The following is a 23,400-nucleotide window of genomic DNA, read 5'->3' on the forward strand; positions in this document are numbered from 1 at the left end:
GATCACAAAGTCTCAAGTACTTCATGATGCAAACCAAGCTTTCCAACAAAAAAATGACACGAGCAAATTTTCTTTCGCAATTAAATTTCATCTTTCTCACATTGCTGGCAAGCACAATCAAGTGGTTGATGCACTTTCACAACAGCCAAGGGTAAATGTGGTGCCTATAGCAACTCACAATGATCTATCTTATATAATAGATGAGTATGCTACTGACCGAGACTTTAACTACGTAATTACAACCTTTGCATTAGGGAAGAAAAAAAAAAGAAACATTCACCTTGAAAGATATTTATTTTCCAAACGGCAATAGGCTATGTGTTACTCACCCATACAATAAGACAGTCATGTATGAATCCCATGCTTCTCATTATGCGGGGCAAAGAAGGATTCCATAATCTACTCTTCGAGGAGTAGAAATGTATTACTGTTGGTCTACCATGAAAAGTAAACATACAAGAGTATGTTTCAAAATGTGTGGGTACACCAAAAACTGAAATTTAATCAAAGGAAGCAACTTGGATTGTTTCAATCAACAGGCTTAGCAAGAAAACACACTCTATGCCTGTCAAAAATACTATTAAGGCACATTAAATGGCAACCCTCTTTAGATCTCAAATTTTCAAGTATCATGGCTTGCCCACATCCATAGTGTCAGACAAAGATCCTAGAATGACCAGTAATTTCTAGAAGGGTCTCTTTGAGAATCTAGGAAGTAGATTAAATTTCTCTTTTAGCCTATCATCCACAAACGGATGACCAAAGTGAAATAACTAATCTAATGATTCTTGAATCTACTAAAAGTCTATGTCATGGAAGTAGATCAACGTTCTCAATGAGAGAAGTACCTACCTCTTATAGAGTATGCGTACAATGACATTGTACATACTTCTATGGGGAAAGCACCTTTTGAGGTTAAAGAGGGAGGATCCAAAAGTCCCTTACTACTTAAATTATATGGGAAGATCTTCGCTGCTAGATGAATATAGCCGAGACTTTAAAGATCATTTTTCAAAGATTAAAAGGTTATATCCATCTCATAGAAAACACAAAAAGGGTTACTGCTAATAAGCATAGAAGAGCCTTAGCCTTTAAGAAAAATGATTGGGTCTTGCTAAAGTTTCTCAAGGCTCGTTTAAGGCATACTACGGGCAAGAATCCTACGAGCCACCAAGAGTATTATGATAAACTAGAAAAAAGATACTATGGTCCTTTCTTTTAAAATTCTTAAGCCAATCAATGAGATGTCTTATCAATTGAAGTTGCCAAACCATTGGCTCATTAACAATGTTAACCATCATATGAGCCTACTCAAGCCTTACAAAGGAGAGCCACAAAAAGAATCAATAATTGAGGACCCGCCAAAGATCGAAGATCACAAAGAGGTGTTGCAACCCAAATCGATTCTTCGACACAAAGACAAGGCACGAAGAAATGGTAATGTTATCCAATGATATCTTGTTAAGTTTAATAATTATCCTTTTAAAGATGCTAGATGAATGTAAGGAACCTAACTTAAGGATAATATGAACCTTGTCAATGCTTACAATACTAAACTAGAGTAAGCAAATGAAAATGCATTTAAGTGAACAACGTCTTTGTCTTATAAGACTCATTCTCTTTCTTTTATTGTGCACAAAATTTAAGAAGTATGCATGCTTAGGATTATGTTTGTGGTGACGACGTCTCCCAAACACTAAGTAGAACTTGTCACTCTACTTTGAAAGTATGATATGGACTAAAGAGCAGACATGCTTGCGACAGCTAAGTCTCTCGAGCACCAAATGGATAAGTCATTTATTCTGGAATGATGTCGTAGGGTAAAAAGAGATCCTCTATCCACGAAAAAACATGGACTAATGACTCGTATTTATCTTCTCTACCTCATAGTCAAGGACGACTATGATTTCAAGAGAGAGGTAATGTCATAAAATACAATATCTAACTTTACCAAATGATTTTCTTATATTAAACTAATCATTTAATATGGAAAGATAAAAGGGGAACAAGAGTTAGGATATAGATATGTGCGCTTTTAGAGCTATCTTCACAAGGGACCAAAAGGAGAAATGGTTGCATCTCAATAGGGGTCCAAAAGGAAACGGTCTACCAAAGAGCAATGTGCAATAAGTGCTTCTAGATTTACCTCAGCAAGGGACCAAGAGGAGAGATGGTTACATCTCAATAGGGGTCCAAAAGGAGGTAGTCTATCAAAGAGCAACGTGCATCTAATCAAGCTTAAAAGACCTTAGGGTTAGCTTCATTAAAGACCTCCAAAATTTAGTGTTAAAAAGTCCTTTGACCCTAGGCAAGCTAGGGCTGACCTTGAAGTGGGAATCCTACCCAAGCATGAGGTGCTTGTTGGCTTGCTAAGTGTTAGTGGAAACCTTGCCCAAAATCTTGAGGTGTTTCTCACATGCAATGACTAAGGTTCTTGAAGTGTTCAATCAAAGATTAAATCTCAAGAGGCATCAGAGTTTCCATGCTTGATTGACTAAGTGTTTGAAGTATTCAATTCAAACCAAATGACTTAATAAGCATAAAAGACACATGTTCAAATGATCCTCCACATGTGGCCCTCATGATGTGCTTAAATGCTATTGGATAGGTTTTAAAGGGGTCCAATGAGAATTTAGATACATAAAAATAAATAATCAAATTATTTCTCTCAAAGAGGAAAAAGAAGATACATGTCCAAATGAAATAATTAAATAATACGAGAGAGAGAGAGAGAGAGAGAGAGAGAGAGAGAGAGAGAGAGAGAGAGTTGGACCAAACATGAGAGGGAGTATACTCTCCCACACACACACACACACACACATTCTCTCATTGTGTGGAGTGCAAAGTGCAAGAGCTCCATCTCCTTCTCCAAGCTTGTTGAGAAGTGGAGAGCCTACACCAACACTCTTGGCTGTGGAATGCAAATCCAACCAAGAGCCATGCTTCAATGCTTAAGCTTGCCATCTTCTTCATCTTCATTACTATGCTATTATGCCATGCTAAGAAAGAAGAGTGATGATAAGTGAGGAACTATTTCTTTTTCCTATGGATGATTCTTCTTCCTCTTTCCTACCCACATTTCCTGTCTGCTAGCTCTCTCCACCTTCGAAGGTGTTTGAGGCCTTGGGACTGAGGCTTGGGATAGTTAATGATTTTTGCAAAGTTTATGTTATGCTCGTGATGCATGAAGCTTTCCATCTTCATAGCATCACGAAGGTCACAAGGAACACAAAGATTGTATTGTAACAAGTCTCACTTGATGGGAAAATCTATAATACAAATGCCTTTTGGAGGGGGGACCGGCTGCAAGTAAATCCGATCCTCAACTATTGTCATGTTCTCTAATACTCCCTCTCTTGAAAAAGTATTGTTCATGCCAAGTTAATTAAGTATTATATTCATGATGCTACCATCAATTAAGTTTACCCTCTATGTTCTCAAAGTAATCTCACAAAAATGCTCACTCTAATTCTCTTAATTCCGCTATCCTCAAAGTTCATAGGCCATTTCCATTACATCATGAGAAAATATGTCTGCTCATACAAAAGAAATCATATAAGACTTAATCAAAACCAGGCTACACATCATCTTATTAGTGACTTACTCAAAGTTACATTACCTTTTATGAATTTTGGGTTCTTCATATGTAACATTTAATGGCCTAAAAACTTGTGTGTAGTGGAAATTAACATGAACATAGTGGGCATTTCATTAGAATAGATTCATAATGAGAATTACAAGAGTGCTTGGGTGGAGAGAGAAACAAAAAGCATAACATCTAGTTAGATAGCATCAACAATAATTTCAAAAGAGAGAGAAATTAAGCTATTGACAACAGTTGAGGACCGGATTTACATGGAACCAGTCCCCCCTCCAAAAGGCTTTGTATTATGGTTTCTCCCATCAAGAGAGACATTGTACAATACAATTCTTTGTCTTCCTTCAAGACTAGCTAGTGCAATGAAGATGAAAGTTTCATGCACTAAGCAAAACACTTAGCAAACATTACATCAATTATCCCCGGTCTTAGACCCAAGACCTCACAAACCTTCGAAGATGGTGAGAGCTAGCAGGGTATGAGAGTAGATTGAGAGGAAGAAGGAGTATTCTTACGAGAAAGATGTACATCTTCTCACATAATCACTCATATTAGCATAGCTTAGCTTAGTAATTAGCATGGTAGAGGAGATGAGCATCCATTGAAGCTTGGCTCTTGGTTGGATTTGCATCACAAAGCCAAGAGTTGTTGGTGTAGGCCTCCCTTCTCACAAGCTTGGAGTAGGTGGTAAGCTTTCCATTAAAGCTTGAGAAGGAGAGAGAGTCTTCTTTACTTCACACATGAGATTGTGTGAGTGTTTGTGTGATAATGCCTTGCAAAAATCAGCCCCCCCCCTCTCTTTTAGGCGAGCCCTCTTGCTATTTTCTCTTGTTGTCCTCTCATTGGACCTCCCTAGGGCTAGCCAATGACAATTAAGCAGCATAAGTGATAAACTTCTGATATGTGTCCCCCTTTCCCCTTTTGTGAGAGCTTTAGGTAATTTAATAATTCAACTAAACTCTCATTGGGCCCCTTTACCTCTTGGCCAATAGGAATCAAGCAAGCCATTGGGCTGCTGAATGCTCATTGGACCCCTTGGGAGACTGTCCAATAGTCTTCTAGAGGACTTAATTCTCATTGGTTCTTTTATTAAGGGTTTTTAAATTAATTAAACTAGATTTACTCTAGCCTCATTCTCATTGGTTCACCTCCAAGGCCATCCAATAGGAATTGGGTACACCTTGTGGGCATCTGGGCTAGGGAGCTGACATGTGTCCCTCATTCCCTTTGTGTAAAGGGAGCTTGTGTGTGTGTGTGTGACTTTCTCTCTCATCCCCTACTCCCAAGGCTCGCCCCCTCCTATGTAGGGGTTTGTAAAGACTTTTTGGGTCACACACAAAGCATCCAATTCCCCCCATGGTTGACCTTTGGACACAACCTTTGAATTTTGGAACCTTAGCATTTTGGAAGTCTTAATGGGCTGAACCTTAGGGTATTTTTAGCCCATTGTTGCACATGGATCTTTTGCAGATGGCCCCCCTTTGGATCCGTATTTTCCCTCCTTTGGATCCCTAATGTGGCCGGTCTGCTAGCTTAACCCATATTCTAGCTTTTTCTCTCCTGGCACTTCCCCATATTAAATGATCAATTTAACATGAGAAAATCATTTAGGAGAATTAGATATTGATTATTATGACATTACCTCTCTCTTGAAATCATAGTCGTCCTCGACTATGGTGTAGAGAAGATAAAGCATATTCATGAGTCCTTTTCTTAGCGGGTAGAGGATCCCTATGTTACCCTACGACATCATTCCACAATGGATGACTAGTCCATTTGGTGCTTGAGAGCCTGAGGCTGCCGCAAGCATGTCTGCACATGAGTCCTATCAATCTTCAATAGTAGAGTGACAAGCTCTACTTGGTGTATGGGAGACGTCGTCTCCGCAAACTTGATCTAAGCATGCATACTACTACATTTTTGTGCACAATATATAAAGAAAAAGAGAGTCTTATAAGACAAAAACTTTGTTCATTTTTAACATTTTGTACATTTGCTTACTCTTGGGAAGCATTGTAAGCATTGGAAAGGTTTAGGTTATCCTTTAATTGTATGCCTTGCATCCATCTAGCATCTTCAAAAGGATAATTCTTAAACTTAATAAGATATCGTCGGATAGTCTTACCGCCTCTTAGTACCTTGTCTCCATGTCGAAGAATGGACTCGGGCTGCAGCACCTCCTCTTGGTCCTCGATCTCCGGTGGGTCTTCAGTAGTTGGTTCTTGAGGTGGCTCTCCTTTGTAAGGCTTTAATAGGCTCACATGGAAAGCATTGTGTATGAGCCAATGATTGGGAAACTTGAGTTGATAGGCCATCTCATTGATTGGCCTAAGGATCTCAAAGGGACCATAGTACCTTTTTCTAGTTTAGCATAGTACTTTTGGTGTCCTGTAGGATTCTTGCCCGTCGTGTGCCTTAATCAAGCCTTGGGAACCTTTAATAAGACCCAATCATTTTCTTTAAAGGCTTGGGCTCTTCTGTGCTTGTCAGCAGCAGCCTTTTGCCTTTGTTGTGAGATAGAGATAGCATCCTTAATCTTTTGAAAAGATTCTTGTAGGTCTCGCCTATACTCATTTGCAGCGAAGATCTTCCCATGTACCTTAAGTAGCAAGGGACTTTTTGATCTCCCCTCAATTACCTCGAAAGGTGCTTTTTCCGTGGAAGTATGTACAATGTTATTGTAAGCATACTCCACTAAGGGTAAGTACTTCTCCCATTGGGATCTTTGATCTACTTCTGTTACATAGGCTTTTAGTAGATCGAGAATTGTTAGGTTAGCTATTTCACTTTGGCCATCCGTTTGTGGATGATAGGCCGAAGAGAAGTTTAGCCTTGTCCCTAAATTCTCAAAGACACCCTTTCAAAAATTACTGGTCATTCTAGGATCTCTATCCGACACTATGGACATTGGCAAGCCACGGTACTTGAAAATTTGTGAAATGAAGAGGGTTGCCATTTGATGGGCTTTGATAGTCTTTTTGACAGGTATAAAATGAGCTTGTTTACCGAACCTGTCTACTATCGTCCATATTCCCATATTCCCATGGATAGACTTAGACAATCCAAAGATAAAATCCATGGATATGCTCTCCCATGGTGAATTAGGGATTGGCAAGGGTTGAAGCAATCCAAGTTGCTTCCCTCTATCAAATTTTGTCTTTTGGCATACCACACATTTAGAAACATACTCTTGTATGTCACTTTCATGGTAGGCCAATAGAAATATGTTTCAATTCCCTTTAAGGTAGACTGAATCCCTCTATGCCCCGCATAAGGTGGAGCATGAGATTCATACATTACCTTCTCACGTAGTGAGTTAGTAACACATAGTCTATTGCCGTAGAGAAGATAACCATCTTGTAAAGTAAATGGTTCTTCTTTCTTCCCTAATGCAAGGGCTGAAATCACATTTCTAAAATCGGGATCACTAGCATACTCATCTATCATTGAAGATAGATCATTGTGAGTTGCTATGGAAACCGCATTCACTCTCGGCCGTCTTGAGAGTGCATCAGCTACTTGATTATGCTTGCCAGCAATGTGAGCAATATGAAAATGAAATTGTGAAAGGAAATTTTCCCACCTCATTTGTTTGTCGGAGAGCTTGCTCTGCGTCATGAAGTACTTAAGACTTTGGTGATCCGTCGCAAAATGAAAGGAGTCCCCAATAAATAGTGCTTCCATGAGTCTAAGACATGTAGAACTGCAAGGAGTTCCTTTTCATATATGCCTAGAGCTTGTTCAACAGGGTCGAGCCTTCGACTCTCATAGCCTATGGCGTGCCCTTCTTGGAGCAAAACAGCTCCAAGGCAATCACCACAAGCATCACATTGGACCTCAAATGGTTTTGAGAGATCCGGTAGTGTAAGCACAGGTTGAGAGATAAGCTTTTCGAAAGCATTGTTCTCCTTAGTAGACCATGTATACCTAACGCTTTTCTTTGTTAGGTCATGTAATGGTCTCGCAATTTGTGAGAACTTTTCTATGAAGCGTCTATAGTATGCACACATACCTATAAAGCTTCTTAGTTCATGAAGATTCCTTGGTTTAGGCCATCCTTTTATTACCTCTAACTTTGATGGATCCATTTGGATACCATCTTGAGAGATAATGTGACCTAAATACTGAATCTCTTGCAAGAAAAATTCACTTTTCTTTCGATTAACATAAAGTTTATTCTCTCTTAAAACTTGAAATATTACCTGGAGGTGTTGCTTGTGTTCGTCTAATGGATTAGAGTAGATGATGATATCATCAAAGAACGCTCCACTGAAGGTTCGATGAGGCCTGAACAGCTTTTTCATTAAGCGGTTGAATGTGGCTGGTGCATTGGTCAAGCCAAAAGGCATGACAATGTATTCGTAAAGACCAAATGTGGTGCAAAATGCGGTCTTTACAATGTCTTGATCAACTATCCTTATTTGATGATAGCCACTTTTTAGGTCAATCCTACTGAAGTAGGTCGATCCTTGTAGCTTATCAAATAGGTCTTCTACCCATGGAATGGGAAACCTATTCTTGATAGTGATCCTATTTAGTGCTCTATAGTCGACACACATACACTATGTGCCGTCTTTCTTTTGCACTAATAGCACAGGTGAGCAGAATGGAGATGAGCTAGGCCTAACCATGCCCTTCTCAACTAACTCATGCACTTAACGCATAATCTCCTCTTGTTGAGCTTGAGAAACTCTATAAGGAGGTTTGTTAGGCGGTGAACTTCCTGGCAGGAGTTCAATTGCATGGTCATCATTACCTCGTTTAGGAGGTAGCTCACGAGGGATGTCATCAATAAAAACATCTTGAAACCCCTTGAGAAAATTGGATAACTCTAATTCCTTTTGGTTGCTTTTATTTTCTTTTGCTAAAGCATTAGGTTCATTTTGAGAATCTTTAACAAAAATCATGTACACGGAAATAGAGCTCTTTATTGACTTGTTGAAAGCTGGTGTATGTACAATGGGGATAGTGTTACCCATTTCCTTAGCATCTATATACATGTCTTTTTCCCTGAACGTAAAGGAGATTCTCCTTTCAGGGAATTTAACATTGGCAGCCAGGCGATCAAACCATGGTGCCACTAGGATTACATCCTCATGCTTGAGAGGAGAGATAAAGAAGTCCTCTTTGTCCACATAGCTTTGGACATGAAGCCTCAATTTTTCGATTAAGGGAGTGACTGAAGCTTCTTGCCCCTTGAAAGCACTGTCTGTGGGTAGGACATCTCCCATCTCGTAGTCTTGTATGCCTAGCTTGGTGGCCAACTCTATAGATAGAAAATTGTGAGTAGAACCAGGGTCAAAGAGAATAAAAACATCATGTTCTCTTACCTTTCCCCAAGCATGGCATAGAGGAGATCCTTTGTGGTGAATTTGGTGAGTCTCCTCCTCTTGGATTTCAACCAAGGTAGCTCTAGGAGGATCTTGGCAGTTGTTCTTTTGGGGACAAGCGCGGTACGCATGCCCTTGTTCGCCGCACTTGAAACATCGGTTATCCTTGCGATAACGCTCAAGCTCTTCAGGAGAGAGTTTGTTTTTACCTTTGTAAACTCCCTTCTCTTTAGTTTTGTTGGAGTTGCCCTTAGGAGACTTTTGGAGATTGTCCTTCCCCTTAGGCTCATTGGAACCCTTGTTTTCCGGGGGCTTATTATTTCTTTTAGCCCCCGTTTGGAAATTGATCTGAGAGGCCACCATAGTATGGTGTATTACCGCCGATATGGTACGCGGCCTTTGGGAGTTGCCATACTCCGCCATTTCTTCGGTTAAGCCCGCACAAAATTGCTGCTTTTGCTCTCCAAAATCCAACTTTTTGAAGACAGTGGCTTTGAGTTGTAGGTCCCAAAACTTGTCTACATATTTGTGGATGGATTCATAGGGAGAGAGCTTTAAGCTTCGCCATTCGGTGAGTACTTTGTCTTTGGCATCGGTGGCCAAAAACTGCTTCATAATGGAAGCTCTTAAAGCTTCCATGTTCGCGGAGCTTCACCGTTGGCTCGTAGGCTAGACCACCATTGTCTGGCGGACTTTTGAAAGTGCATAGCTACATGGCATAGCTTAGAGGACTCCGTGAAGCCCTCATCTCCAAACGCCGCATCAAATTGTTGGATAAAGGCCAAGACTTTGTCCGTAGCACCAAAGGTGCCATCATAGGTAAGTAAAGAGATTCTCTTCCCTCCCTCTTTGAACTTCTTCAGCTTGGATGACCTCTTCCATGCGGCATATGATTTCCTATGGCCTCTTCTTTTTGATGGTTCAAAGGTTGCACCATCACTTTCTTCAGAAGGTGAAGAATTTGAGGAAGGTGGAGAAGAGGGTGACCTCTTTCTCGCCTTTTTCTTGTCTTGATCTTCGTCGTCTTCACCATCACTTTCATAAGAGGAAGAGGATGAAGAAGATGGAGAAGAGGGTGTCCTCTTTCTCGCCTTTTTCTTATCTTGCTTTTTATCATCCCTCTTTGAATTATGGTGTGGAGAAGGGTGCGATGGTCTTCTTCGCTTTGGTGGTGATGAAGAGCATTTAGCCCGCCGTCTTCGTGGAGCCATCTCCGCCGAGGTGGCGGGAGACTCATTTCTTTCTCGTTCCTTCGATGGAGGCTCTTGAGTTCTCCTTTGGGAAGGAGATACATCATCAAGAAGTAAATTCTTGAGCCCTTCATATGGATTCTCTTCTTCTTCCCGAATCGGAGAGAGACCTCTTTTGGAAGTCTCACAAGGAGGCTTCCTAGGTGTTCTCTCGTCATGGTGGTGAGCTCGGAGAATCCCGTGAGCCCGGAGCTGCCGTTGCACTTCACTTTGGAGAGATTGGTTGCCCATGGCTTGTTGAAGCCTAGAAACAAGATAGTTAGCAAGCATCGGAGCATCATTAGTAGCTTGCTCATTAGCAAAATAAAAGTTATCAACATTAATTTCACTCTCTTTACTATTGTCAGCCATTCTAACAACTTTTAGGTGTAAAATTTTTAGGTGTACTTTGGCACTTCAAGCCCTAGTTGCTACTCCTCTTTACCCCTTTAGAAAAAGCACTCAAGCTAAAGTACCTGTGGCTCGAATACCATTAATTGCAAGGAATAGAAGAGAGGGTCTTTCAACACCAAAACAACACCGGCTCCTGTCAAGCTTCTAATAGCTCAATAGTGGTTAAGCCGTAGGCAAGCCCCGTAGTACTCCACTATTAAGACCATAGCTCTCAATGGTGATGCCCCGTTAACTGCACGAAGGTAGGTGCACTGCAAGGCTGAAAAATCCCTATTCTACTTACGCACAGGCAATTGATAATACCAACCATTTATAGCTAGCTTGAGGACCTCCCTTCTTGAGCAAGAAAAGATAAACCTTGTGCTCTGATACCAATGTAACCGTTAATGGCCTAAAAACTTGTGTGTAGCGAAAATTAACATGAACATAGTGGGCATTTCATTAGAATAGATTCCTAATGAGAATTACAAGAGTGCTTGGGTGGAGAGAGCAACAAAAAGCATAACACCTAGTTAGATAGCATGAACAATACTTTCAAAAGAAAGAGAAATTAAGCTATTGACAACAGTTGAGGACCGGATTTACATGGAGCCGGTCCCCCCTCCAAAAGGCTTTGTATTATGGTTTCTTCCATCAAGAGAGACATTGTACAATACAATTCTTTGTGTTCCTTCAAGACTAGCTAGTGCAATTAAGAGGAAAGCTTCATGCACTAAGCAAAACACTTAGCAAACACAACATCAATTATCCCCGGTCTCAGACCCAAGACCTCACACACCTTCGAAGATGGTGAGAGCTAGCAGGGTATGAGAGTAGATTGAGAGGAAGAAGGAGCATTCTTATGAGAAAGATGTACATCTCCTCACATAATCACTCATATTAGCATAGCTTAGCTTAGTAATTAGCATGGTAGAGGAGATGAGCATGCATTGAAGCTTGGCTCTTGGTTGGATTTGCATCACAAAGCCAAGAGTTGTTGGTGTAGGCCTCCCTTCTCACAAGCTTGGAGTAGGTGGTAAGCTTTCCATTAAAGCTTGAGAAGGAGAGAGAGTCTTCTTTACTTCACACATGAGATTGTGTGAGTGTGTGTGTGATAATGCCTTGCAAAAATCAGCCCCCTCTCTCTCTCTCTTGGGCGAGCCCTCTTGCTATTTGCTCTTGCTGTCCTCTCATTGGACCTCCCTAGGGCTAGCCAATGACAATTAAGCAGCATAAGTGATAGCCTTCTAACATGTGTCCCCCTTTCCCCTTTTGTGAGAGCTTTAGGTAATTGAATAATTCAACTAAACTCTCATTGGACCCCTTTGCCTCCTGGCCAATAGGAATCAGGCAAGCCATTGGGCTGCTGAATGGTCATTAGACCCCTTGGGAGACTGTCCAATAGTCTTCTAGAGGACTTAATTCTCATTGGTTCTTTTATTAAGTGTTTTTAAATTAATTAAACTAGATTTACTCTAGCCTAATTCTCATTGGTTCACCTCCAAGGCCATCCAATAGGAATTGGGTACACCTTGTGGGCATCTGGGCTAGGGAGCTGACATGTGTCCCTCATTCCCTTTGTGTAAAGGGAGCTTGTGTGTGTGTGTGTGACTTTCTCTCTCATCCCCTACTCCCAAGGCTCGCCCCCTCCTATGTAGGGATTAGTATAGACTTTTTGGGTCACACACAAAGCATCCAATTCCCCCCATGGTTGACCTTTGGATACAACCTTTGAATTTTGGAACCTTAGCATTTTGGAAGTCTTAATGGGCTGAACCTTAGGGTCTTTTTAGACCATTGTTGCACATGGATCTTTTGCAGATGGCCCCCCCTTTGGATCCCTATTTTCCCTCCTTTGGATCCCTCCTGTGGCCGGTCTGCTAGCTTAACCAATATTCTAGCTTTTTCTCTCCTGGCACTTCCCCATATTAAATGATCAATTTAACATGAGAAAATCATTTAGGAGAATTAGATATTGATTATTATGACATCATAACTTTTGGGAAGCAAGTATTCAAGATTTGCATCAGCTTAGGCTTCATGCAACAACTCCAAATCATAACGCTTGCTCGAGCTACGAGTACTTCCAAGAAATCTTGGGTACCTGGTCTCAACTTACAAAAACATAAATTATTGACACATATTCCTTGTAATGCTTGCTTGAGTTCCCATTCATCTTTTGGTAACCTAGAACAACTCTTCAAGACCACCCCATTGACATCAAGAATAATCAGTCTGCCCTTTGATGCAGAAAGATCATTTGGAGCATTGTGCTCTATAAAAGTAGGCTGATCTAACGACCAAGATTTGAACCCTAACAAACAAGAATAGGCAAAAGAGACAAAAAACATATAATTGCTCATCAAACACTAGAAAGTAATATGCATATTTGGTTGAAATAAGGTCGGTAATACAATGTGGCACAACACATGCATTACATCTTGCACGCACAGGTCTTAGGCACACACACTCGAGAGAGCTTCTTTTATATATAAAATATATATGCTATAAGAGCGTCATCATCACCTGTTGTATGCTCATTAACATCAATCCCTATAGGGGGGTCCTTGTCTCCCAGAAACTGGGCCTTGTGCACTACATCATCAAGAGGTAAGCATTCCTCAAGGAGCTCCTTGCTAACACCAGTATCATCCACCTTTGGGTCCTCTCCCTTTAACACTTTATTCCCACCCCTGTCCACCTTTGGGTTCTCTATAATGGGATCCTTGTCTCCATCTTTCTTCTCCTGTAGCGACTTTTCATCATCTACTTTCCCCTTCTGGTCCTTGCCCCCATCCTACTGGTGGTCCTTGTCTCCATCCTGCTGGTCCTTGTCTATATCCTGTTGGTCCTTGTCAGGATGATCATTGTCTACATCCTGCTAGTCTAGTAGCACCTCATGGTCCACCGGCCCTTCCTTGCGGTCATTTACTCCCTCATGGGCCCTTGTGGTGATGTCCTTGTCTTCATCTAGCGTGTCTGATTGCACTTCATTAGACATGCCTTGAAATGTGCGTGTAGCTGCCTCGTGTATCTCCACATCATGGAACTTAACACCATCTACCATTTCCTCATCAAACATATGTCCAGCCTTGGAGTGCTTGTCTGCAACATGGTTGTCCGTATACTCCTCTATGACCTCGTATTCTACATAGTTCAACAACAAAAACACATTCTACGATAAGAAAAACCAGAATTGTGTTCAAAGAAAGAAGAAGGACATTTGCTTACTCTTCTGAACATGTCCATTGTGAGCCCAAGTCTTGACTACTTCGGAGATGCGCTCGTTGCATCCAACTTTCGCACAAATGTCTTTTTTCATTAGAGTGGCAACGAAATAGAGAGGGTGGTACTGGTGCCTGCAAGCAGCATGAAAGAACCAACCACATGGGTGGAGCCCAAGCACTCCCCACAAACAACACAAGATCCTAAAGCATAGATTGTGTTGTCTTCATCCTTGATATGGGGCCCTGGAAATAATGTGAATCTTCTTCCTTTGTTAATTTCTGCAATCATCATTCTAACAAATTCACTCTGGATATGAGCCTCTTCATACTCAGTCTCAAGGACATCTCATTCCCTCTGCAGATCACATATGGAAATGTCATGACAATGAATATTACCAAAGTAATGTCCTAGAGAAAAGTAAACAGTAGCAAATGTAAATGTCATGACAGTTACCAGCACTAAATAGCACACAGTACCAAATGTAACAAATAGTAAACTGTACCAAATGTTCAGAGTACCTAAAGGACCAACTAGTACCAAAGGACAATAATCTAATAAGCACTGAATAGTACCAAACAAAGAACAAGAACCAATATGGTAAGTAGCAAAACTAGAAGAAAATACCTAAAGTACCTGTTAAGTATATCATGCTCCTACCAGAGCACAAGAGTCTATTACACACTAAATAGTTCCAAATGTTAAGTACCAAACAATAAATAGTACCAATAATCAGTATAAAAAGTTCCAAAAAATAAAACTACCAGATGCTAAGTACCCAAAGCACAACAGTAAAAATCTAAAGTACCAAAAAGTACAAAATGAGGTCTCCCAAGTTTCCAAAAATATTGAAGTACCAAAAGTAAAGTATCTCCGGTCAAAACATGGTACTTAAAGACCTAATATGTATCACGATTCATAGCACACAGATACATATGATGCTCCTACAGAAAGTACGAAAAGGACTCCAAAGTACCCAAAAATATTGAATTTTTGAAGAAGTACCAAATGAAAGTACTCGTGGTCAAACCAAGGTACTTTGAAGCACCTAAGATATACATCTCAATACACAGATATAAATATTATGTTCCAATAGAAAGCACCAAATGTAAAGTACCAAAAGTACAAAATGTTCGTACAAGAAGTACCAAATGCTCTTACAAGATGTACCAAATGTACAAAGAAAGAAATATGCACGATGTACCAAAGGACACTTGAAGAACTAGCTATATATCAAAAGTACCAAAACAGCTCAAATAGTACCCAAGTTTGTTCATGACATTGTACAAAAGTATGAGATATAAACCAGGACAAGTAGCAAAAGTTCCTATCAAGAATATGGCACTACATACAAGTGCATACAACTACATGCAAGAATATGGCACTACATACAAGCACAATTAGAGAAAAATAACCTAAAGAACAAGAGGTATCATATGTAAAAATACCTGTTCAATTTTCATTTCTAGAGAAAGATTCTTCATCTCTGTAGTGCCTTCGAGTCGACGTAGCATGCGTTTTGACGCATTTATATGAGCTTCCACATCTTTTATCTCATCAACGTCACAAGGAACTTGCCGATGTAGTTCATCGAGGCGTTGCTCGAACAAAAGAATATCCTCCTTAATTTTCTTTGTGATAGCATTTGAGCCCTCAAACCTTAGTAAACTCTCTTTCTTTTGTTGGAGACTTACCCTCAACTCAAATAACCTGTTCAACTTCTACGTAGAGCTTGTCGAAACTCCACAAACAATGGCATCCAAACCAAAAATTAATCTACTACCACTGTCTCAAACTGGAAAACTTTTTCCTCTTCAATATTACACATATTGCTGGCACCCCGTGTGTACTGGCTCTTCTTGTTGGACCCTAATAGCCCACCATGAAATGCTCCATTAGCCATCTTCCAAATTTCCACCTTCCTCTCCAATCCTCCAAGTTTACTACTGCACATGCTCAACACACTCTCCCCAAACCTTGCCCATGCAATTTTATGTCTTGCTCGGTCATTTTTAGCAGCATGGCACTTCTCAAAAGCATAGCACCTAGCAAACTTATTTGTAATCTCCCCACATGATGGGGGACCTTGGTACACCTTATGAAAAAGAAGTCTGCAATCATCAATGAAAAAAGGCTGCAAATGGTGAAGGTAGACCTTTGCATTCTTCTGATACCGATGTTGGAGAACAGTAAGCCACTAATCATCTGGCAGATCATAGTCAGATAATTCCTTAGCAACCTTTCCTTCTAGACTCAAACCATACTCCTCATGTAATTCTTATGTAGTATATTCTCATGCAGTATAGCAGAATTTGTTGAGTATTGGGTACTCATCCATTCCGTTTTTCCTTAAAATACAGCAAGAGGAAACAATTAGACATGCCACTATAGTACCAAATGTATAGAGTATTTAACATGCAACCATATTCATGCAACCAACATGCAGATAATGTCTTACAATACCTTAATTAACATGCAACCAAACCAAATGGTACATTGCCAACCATGTAAAATAACAATACTTCTCTTCTTTGTTGTGGATATGCTATCTTGTGCAACAGAGGATTTTCCCATGCTCTCTATTATCTATGATTGATCAATGTTCTTCCTCTCTTTCGGGGCTGTAGTACCACTATTGCTGCGACGCTCGTTCTTGCTGATATGAGGCTCATTGCGATTGCTACGAGGAGTTTTGAATGAACTCCCCTTCATCCTAGACTACTTCTCTTTAGAAGCTTTGGGTGTGGCTCTAGGTGCACATTTGCGGACTGGTATCCTCATGTTGGCAGAGGGCAATGGAGGAAGGGAAGGTCACAAGGGGAGCTATGGAAAAGGTGTTTCTAAAAAACCTGCAAAGCGCTCTCGTGTGCGGTAGGGAGAGAGAGAGAGAGTTCAAATCAATTCCAAATGTGTGACCATGATCACGTACTATACCTTGCTAAACCATGATTACACTAGGTCTTATAATCTTTGAATTGTAAAAAGTGTGACCACGACCACGTACTATACCTTGCTAAACCATGATTACACTAGGTCTTATAATCTTTGAATTGTACCTGTTAAAATGTAAACTTTAAAAGTCCAAATGTAAGTTCCCTCCTCCAAGAACCCTACAAATACCAAACTGGCAAACAACCAAATGGGTACAATTTTTGCGCCACCAAACCCTGCTTTCAGCCAAAGGCATTGTCAATTTTCAACCTCCTCACTGCCCTAATGCGCACAAGACTTCACTTAAAATGCTAGGTGTAGTGGTCATCTTTAAAACTTCTCAATGCTAGCTCTTTTCCTCCAAAGCCTTGATATCAAGTCGAAATTGACGATGCGAAAGTGCTAGACCAAGGAGAGAAGCAAAAGAGAGAGAGAGAGAGAGAGAGAGAGAGAGAGAGAGAGAGAGAGAGAGATTTCTGAACCAATCAACCTTGGCAATAAACTAGTAAATCTTACAATGGCGGCTGTGTGCGCTTTATACTCACCTTAGCAAATTGCCCTATCCAAGATTTAAGTAAAATAAATACCCAAAGCCAAAATAAACATTGGGATCACATTGGGCTATTTATTTGAGATGCTATAAACTTTTAACACATTCTGATATAAGATGATCATGCTTATATCAATATGTCTAGGTCCATGTGGATAACTGTCAAAGTGCATGGGCCACCTCTACCTCCACCAGCATGCATATTTGCTTGCGTTCCCTAGCCTCAAAGCAAGTCTACTAAAAAAATGCTTAGGGTAAGGTAACAATCAATTGGCTCACTTCTCTTCACCAACTTGAAACTCATCGGTCAAGTAGGCTAAATCAGAGAACCATTGCAAGCTTCAACACCAGGAGAGACAAGAGTTGATGTCATACATCCCATATTGTAGATGCCAACATTGTCATGAAATCCATGTGACACTCTCCATGGGTTCAAACCTCGCTGAGCATTACATTCTGAATAGCATTATCGAAGTACAATCCAGTCCTCTCGCGCATATCAATTAGTCCTCTCACGTGTACATTGCAGATTGGAGTCCATTGCTGTCTGGTTTTCATAACAAGGAGCAAGGTTGATTGCAGAATGCCATAAAACATCATTATGACATGTGTGCTTCTGTATGTATATTTGGTAGAATGCCCACACTTGAGGGCAGTCTTCGCATGAAGGGCAAAAAGAGGCTTTCCTCTATGATTTTAGTGTGCATATTTACAGACCTTTTGCAAGCTTTTTGCTGATGTGTAGATGCTCTTCGGAGAGGCCAAAGCATGCAGCAAAAGACTCTGTACGGTAGGTACTATGTGCAAGTGGCAGTCTTCCTTCCCAAAGAGGAATGCCGTGCTGGAGGGAGCAACGCCAGCCCATAAGCGGCAGGAAGAGAGATGAGTTTCTTCCACTTCCCTACATAAGCCCGCTTCGTGAAGTTGTCATAATCATTTGCTTCGATCGCATCCAAAATCTGTCGATACAAGATCAATGATGCCCAAACCTGGAAATATTCCATGGCAATAGTGTATGAGTGCTTGAAATGCCAAACTCAATTTCACATTGAGTGCTTAACATGCCAATTATAAAAAAACGCAAAAATTTTCAAAGTTTCTGTCAGCATACCGGCCATCTGCTGTCTTTGTCCAGATGAGTGACACCCCTTTCAGCTTCATCAAAAAACATGCGAGCCCTCCTGATTTGATCCTTCATGAAAGCTCTCCAATTGTCTGTTACCTTTCCTGCAAATACATCGTTCTCCCTAAGCCCAAATTGTTCTAATTCATCCTTAGGGAGATAGATCCTCCCACGTCTAGCACTGCTCCAAAATCAAAGCATATTAGCTAACCCACACACAGAAATATTACATATGAAACATGATTTAAGACTTACTCTTCTCCAACATCGCGCAAAATGTTGGTCAGCTGGTTCGCAATGCCCAACGCAAGTGCTGCATTGTAGATGCTTTCTGTGGTGGCTCTCGATAAGGGATCGATGCCCATCACGGGCACACTCATCAAGCCCACAGTTCCAGCAACATAATAGCAATAGAGGTAAAGCTCATCAAAATTCTCATACCGGGTTTTTATGAGATCCATGCGCATGCCCTCAATCATGTCACGGAAAGGCTGTGGCACATGAGTAACAAGTGTTAGGTGTACCAAAAGCTAACATACCCTACCATTGGCATAGTTATTTTCAATCCGACCTGAATATCTATAGGGAACATGGCAACGGTGTCCGCAAGCGCCGCATCCAGCATATCGTAGGGTCTTCCTCTAAAGAGGTCCTCCAACCGTTGCTCCCAGCGGTTGAGAGCAGCAGGAGTGATATGAGGAGCATTAGGTCCATCCACGAGCTCATCAGTGCGTCTACACCACACTATACCACCCAAATTTAACTGCATAAGCTACTCTATATGCTCCCAATAAGAGGTGTCATATGCGGCACAAAGTGATTGTACGCACCATAAATAGCCCAAATGGCGCGTTGTCGTTCAGGAGTCATAAGCATTGTCCCTGATCAGATGGTCCAAATTAGAGAAAGACCTTTTACAAGACCAATACCGCACACACATATAACATACAAACGGCATTCTAAACTTACACATTTACAAACCTTGAGAGGCAAACACACCATGCATGTTTGAAAGAGCATGGTAGAACTCCATTGGCATGATCATAAACACAACTCAGACACCAAGTCAATTGAAAGAAACAACGTGCAACGAACAAATTTTACACATTGTCGTCATGCTAAGAACTGAGTCGAGGTCTTCAGACTGCTGATTTTTCTATGCGGTTCTTTTAGGCAGTCATTGAAAAACTAAACCACATACATCACTCAGCATGAGATTAGCACACACCCTAAAAGCAGAAACGCACAACGTACAAATGGACCAAATATATGCTAATCTCAATCCAAAAGAACGCATAATTTCAGTTGAATGCAAATAATTTGTCCTACCAAGGTAAAAGGTCTTGGCATACTCGGCGCAGACTTCACCGCATCGTGTATACGCCTCTTCCAGAATTTGGGGGGAAATCTCGGGAGTAAAATTGAGGGTTAATTCACTCGAACTAACATCATCCTTCTCAACCTCAATGAGGGCAGGAGAGGATTGAGAGACCCTCTTTGCCATGAGGGCAGCTTGCCGAAGAACCACATCATACACTCGTTCTTCAGACGTCCGAAGATCATGTGCAGGGGATACTCGAGGGCCGCCCTCAACAATCGCTGCCTTGCAATGAGAAGTGGTGCGTCTCCTCTGAGCAGTTGGAACAAATATTACCTTCGGCGCTTCAGCATGCGAGCAATGTGATGGTGTAGCTGAAGTGGAGAGAAATGCTACGGGATGTCGGCCTCTGGGGAGCGATTCTTCAGAATTTCGGGCATCATGAGCCGGCCGTATGGCCAGAGGGGAAGCCCAGGAGGCATGCATGGCGTCTGTGTGCGTGCGTGCGTGCTGGTACGTGTGTGTGTGTGTGTGTGTGTGTATGCCTACAGCTGTGCGTTTTAAGAGAGAGAGAGAGTTGCGTATGTGTGGTGAAGCACGTGGTGCGGGCGGAGGTTTTGCAAAAGAGTCTGTCTGTCTCTCGAATAGATAGTGCAGCACGCAACGACGAGAACTGGATTCGCAGTGGATTGTTTAATTGGGCTGCTGCTGCTGTGCCTGCGAAGCCAATAACAAGTAAGAAGGGCGAGCCTCCATGTGTCCTCGGCCGACCCATACGTGTGCAGCACACCTACACTCTTTGAGTCTTTGCTCTACAAAAGGTACGATCCACCCCGCAGGCATCTTTCAGATGTGACCACCGGCCATTGTCGACCATTGCCAATGTGGGTACATACGGAGCCCACACGCGTTCGAAAGACTCGCTCTTGGCCACTTGTCATTGCTGATGTTGTCGACCCCCATTGATAGAGCCCACATCGACACACATGTGCAACGAATTGTGAAAGACTTGCTCTTGAGCGGGGAAGGTGCACTCGAGAGCAACCATTGGTTGAAACTTTATCCAAAAGTAAACAGAAAGTATGATATTTCAACCTTGTGTTCAACAATAATTTGTATTTCAAGTTAGACGTGTCTATTTTTCAATGTCCTTATTGAACTACACTAGCTTCGCTCACTCTTACTATGACACAAATTAAATAAATTTTTTGATACTTGTTTACATGATGTCAAATGTCGATTTATTCCACTCCATGTTGGGTAAGAGAGAGAGAGAGAGAGAGAGGGAGAGAGAGAGTTTGGAGGGAGAAGATTATCGTGCGAGTTATTGTGCATTTTCACTTATGCTTGCAAATATTTCATACGGACAGTCCTTTCTCTCTCTACCTTCAATGAGAGAGAGAGAGACCTTTCTCTCTCTCTCTCTCTCTCTCTCTCTCTCTCTCTCTCTCTCTCTCATCTGATTCACCAGTTTGTGTCTCGAAATTTTACTCCAAAATAGTGTAAAACCCCAAAAAACAATGTAATTTTAAAAAAAATCATCTTGACAAATTCAAGGAAAGGAATTCTGCGAGGAATGATGTATGTCTGGAAAAATTCAAGGAAGCGAGGAATAGTGTGGGTAGCAGGCTACATAGATCTCTCTCTCTCTCTCTCTCTCTCTCTCTCTCTCTCTCTCTATCGCGTGCTTCTCTCACTTTTGGCATTTAGCCTATCTCGCAGATAGAGACACGTGCAAAGGGTTACTACCTCCGCCATATTATGTTAGTAGATAATAGTATAGATCTACCAGCATAGCCATGGCCCAATAGCCTATGTTTGCTGCTGAGCTGGAACCGAAAAACCTGGCTCCTAAAGCGTCTTTGGACAGAAACTTAGCTAAGCATAGCAAAATTCTAAACCAATGGGTGATTGCCATTAGCTAAAGTATGATTGAGCACGTGGAATTATTCAACTCTTCGGAGCTTTGCAAGAGTTGGGTCCTCATCTGCATCATCATCACCAGCAGCGTCATCTTCCTCATCATTGCCCTCGTCACTGAAGGGATGTTGACCTCGGAGCAGCTTTCGCACGGAAAGGTTGGATGCTGACCTCATAGCAGCTTTCACATTGAAAGACGGGACGTTGTCTGATGCAAGGTTTGATGAGAGCAGCCTTTCCACTGAAAGACAGGACCTCTATGGTCATGCTCGAGTCGCACTGACGTCAATTATCCTCCTCGAGTCCTAAGTTTGCTTCCCTGGAGTCGCCTCCCCCGCTCCACTACTGAATGCAAGGCATCCCACCTAATTACTGCGATACAATGTTCAGGAAAAATGTGTCAAAGCTTAATATCGTGCCGTTTTCAATTTCAAAAATGCCGGTTGAAGGCAAGCGTAAAGGAGAATTCCGCCTCAGAATAGAGAAAAATAGTGTAAAAATTTGAAAAAATGACCTTACTTTTAAATTTTTCCTCTTGACAAATTTAAGAAAAGGAATTTTATATGTTTGGGAAAATGGTTTTTGCGATAGCAATGGTCATCATCAATTCCTCTCCATGGGGAACACAATCTCTCTCTCTCTCTCTCTCTCTCTCTCTCTCTCTCTCTCTCTCTCTCTCTCTCTCTCTCTCTCTCTGTCTCTCTCGCTCTCTCTCTTTTTGTGACAATGTCATTGTCATTGACAGTGTATAAGAGGAAAAGTGTGCCTCAACTTAGCCTTGAGCCGGTAAAAAAATCAAAACAACCTATTGAAGGGAGGCAATGTTCGGGAAAAAATGTGTCTCAACTTAATATCGTGCCGTTTTCAACTTCAAAAATGATGGTGGAGGGCAAGCAGAAAAGAAGAAATTCCGCTCCAAAATAGAGAAAAATAGTGTAAGACCCCAAAAAACAATGTGATTTTTAAAAAATTCATGGAAAAATTACCAAAATACCCCTCTAATTTGTGGAGATTCCCAAAATACCCCTCAAATTTTAAAATTTTCCAAAATACCTCCGTATCTATTTTGGTTGAATTATTCAAGCTTATCATTCCTTTATTCTTTTCTGACAAAAGATCAGTCTTTGATTGCTTAGCATGTAATTTGTCACAAATTACCTCGCAAAAAAGGGCAATTATATCTAAAACTAATGAAGCAATTCATCTCCAAGCCTACATAACCTACTCAAATTCTAGTTTTAGTATCCTGTATTGATAGGCAATCAGTCTTCTTAGGAAAGGTACAAATTTTTTAATCTTTTGAAAATTTTAATCTCACAACCAGGGATATTTTGGCAATTTTGTAAAATTTGAGCGGTATTTTGGGAAATTATGAAAAAGTATCGGGGGCATTTTGGGAATTTTTGAAATTTGAGGGGTATTTTGGGAATTTCCACAAATTAGAGGGGTATTTTGGTAAATTCAAATTCAAGGAAAGGAGTTCTGTATGTCTGGAAGAATTCTTCGTCTCTCTCTCTCTCTCTCTCTCTCTCTCTCTCTCTCTCTCTCACGCTGGCCTGAGTCCTGACTGTCATTTTCTTGATTCTCTCTCTCTCTCTCATACGCACACAAATGACACTCGTCTTAGCACCTCAGTGAGCGCATCTGACCGCCGCCGGCCCTGGGGCTTGCTTCATCATCATCGCCTCATCATCGCGTTCCACACCGCTGAACGTGAGGCTCACACTGTCACGATTCTCTCTCTCTCTCTCTCTCTCAGTGTCTCTGTGCTCTCCTTTGTCCA

The 23,400-nt window shown here is 41.2% G+C and overlaps 2 protein-coding genes across 2 annotated transcripts; both read right to left on the reverse strand.

Moving 5' to 3' along the window:
- Positions 1 to 13,195: 13,195 nt before the first annotated feature.
- On the reverse strand, positions 13,196 to 17,035 carry LOC147424478 (uncharacterized). The gene is made up of 3 exons (XM_086499585.1): positions 15,224 to 17,035; positions 13,782 to 14,132; positions 13,196 to 13,697 (listed from the first exon to the last, which is right to left on the reverse strand). Exons 2-3 carry the CDS (start codon positions 13,870 to 13,872, stop codon positions 13,432 to 13,434), a joined length of 357 nt encoding a protein of 118 aa, XP_086355711.1. The 5' UTR covers positions 13,873 to 14,132; positions 15,224 to 17,035; the 3' UTR covers positions 13,196 to 13,431.
- Positions 17,036 to 17,177: 142 nt separating this feature from the next.
- On the reverse strand, positions 17,178 to 20,466 carry LOC147424479 (phytoene synthase 2, chloroplastic-like). Its single transcript, XM_086499584.1, has 6 exons — positions 19,709 to 20,466; positions 19,210 to 19,260; positions 18,951 to 19,123; positions 18,635 to 18,870; positions 18,368 to 18,560; positions 17,178 to 18,245 (listed from the first exon to the last, which is right to left on the reverse strand). The coding sequence occupies exons 1-6, from the start codon at positions 20,181 to 20,183 to the stop codon at positions 18,054 to 18,056; spliced, it is 1,320 nt and encodes a 439-aa protein (XP_086355710.1). The 5' UTR covers positions 20,184 to 20,466; the 3' UTR covers positions 17,178 to 18,053.
- Positions 20,467 to 23,400: the final 2,934 nt, after the last annotated feature.

This window comes from Adiantum capillus-veneris, chromosome 25, assembly GCF_014529385.1.
Source record: "Adiantum capillus-veneris isolate H3 chromosome 25, ASM1452938v2, whole genome shotgun sequence".
NCBI lineage: Eukaryota > Viridiplantae > Streptophyta > Polypodiopsida > Polypodiales > Pteridaceae > Adiantum > Adiantum capillus-veneris.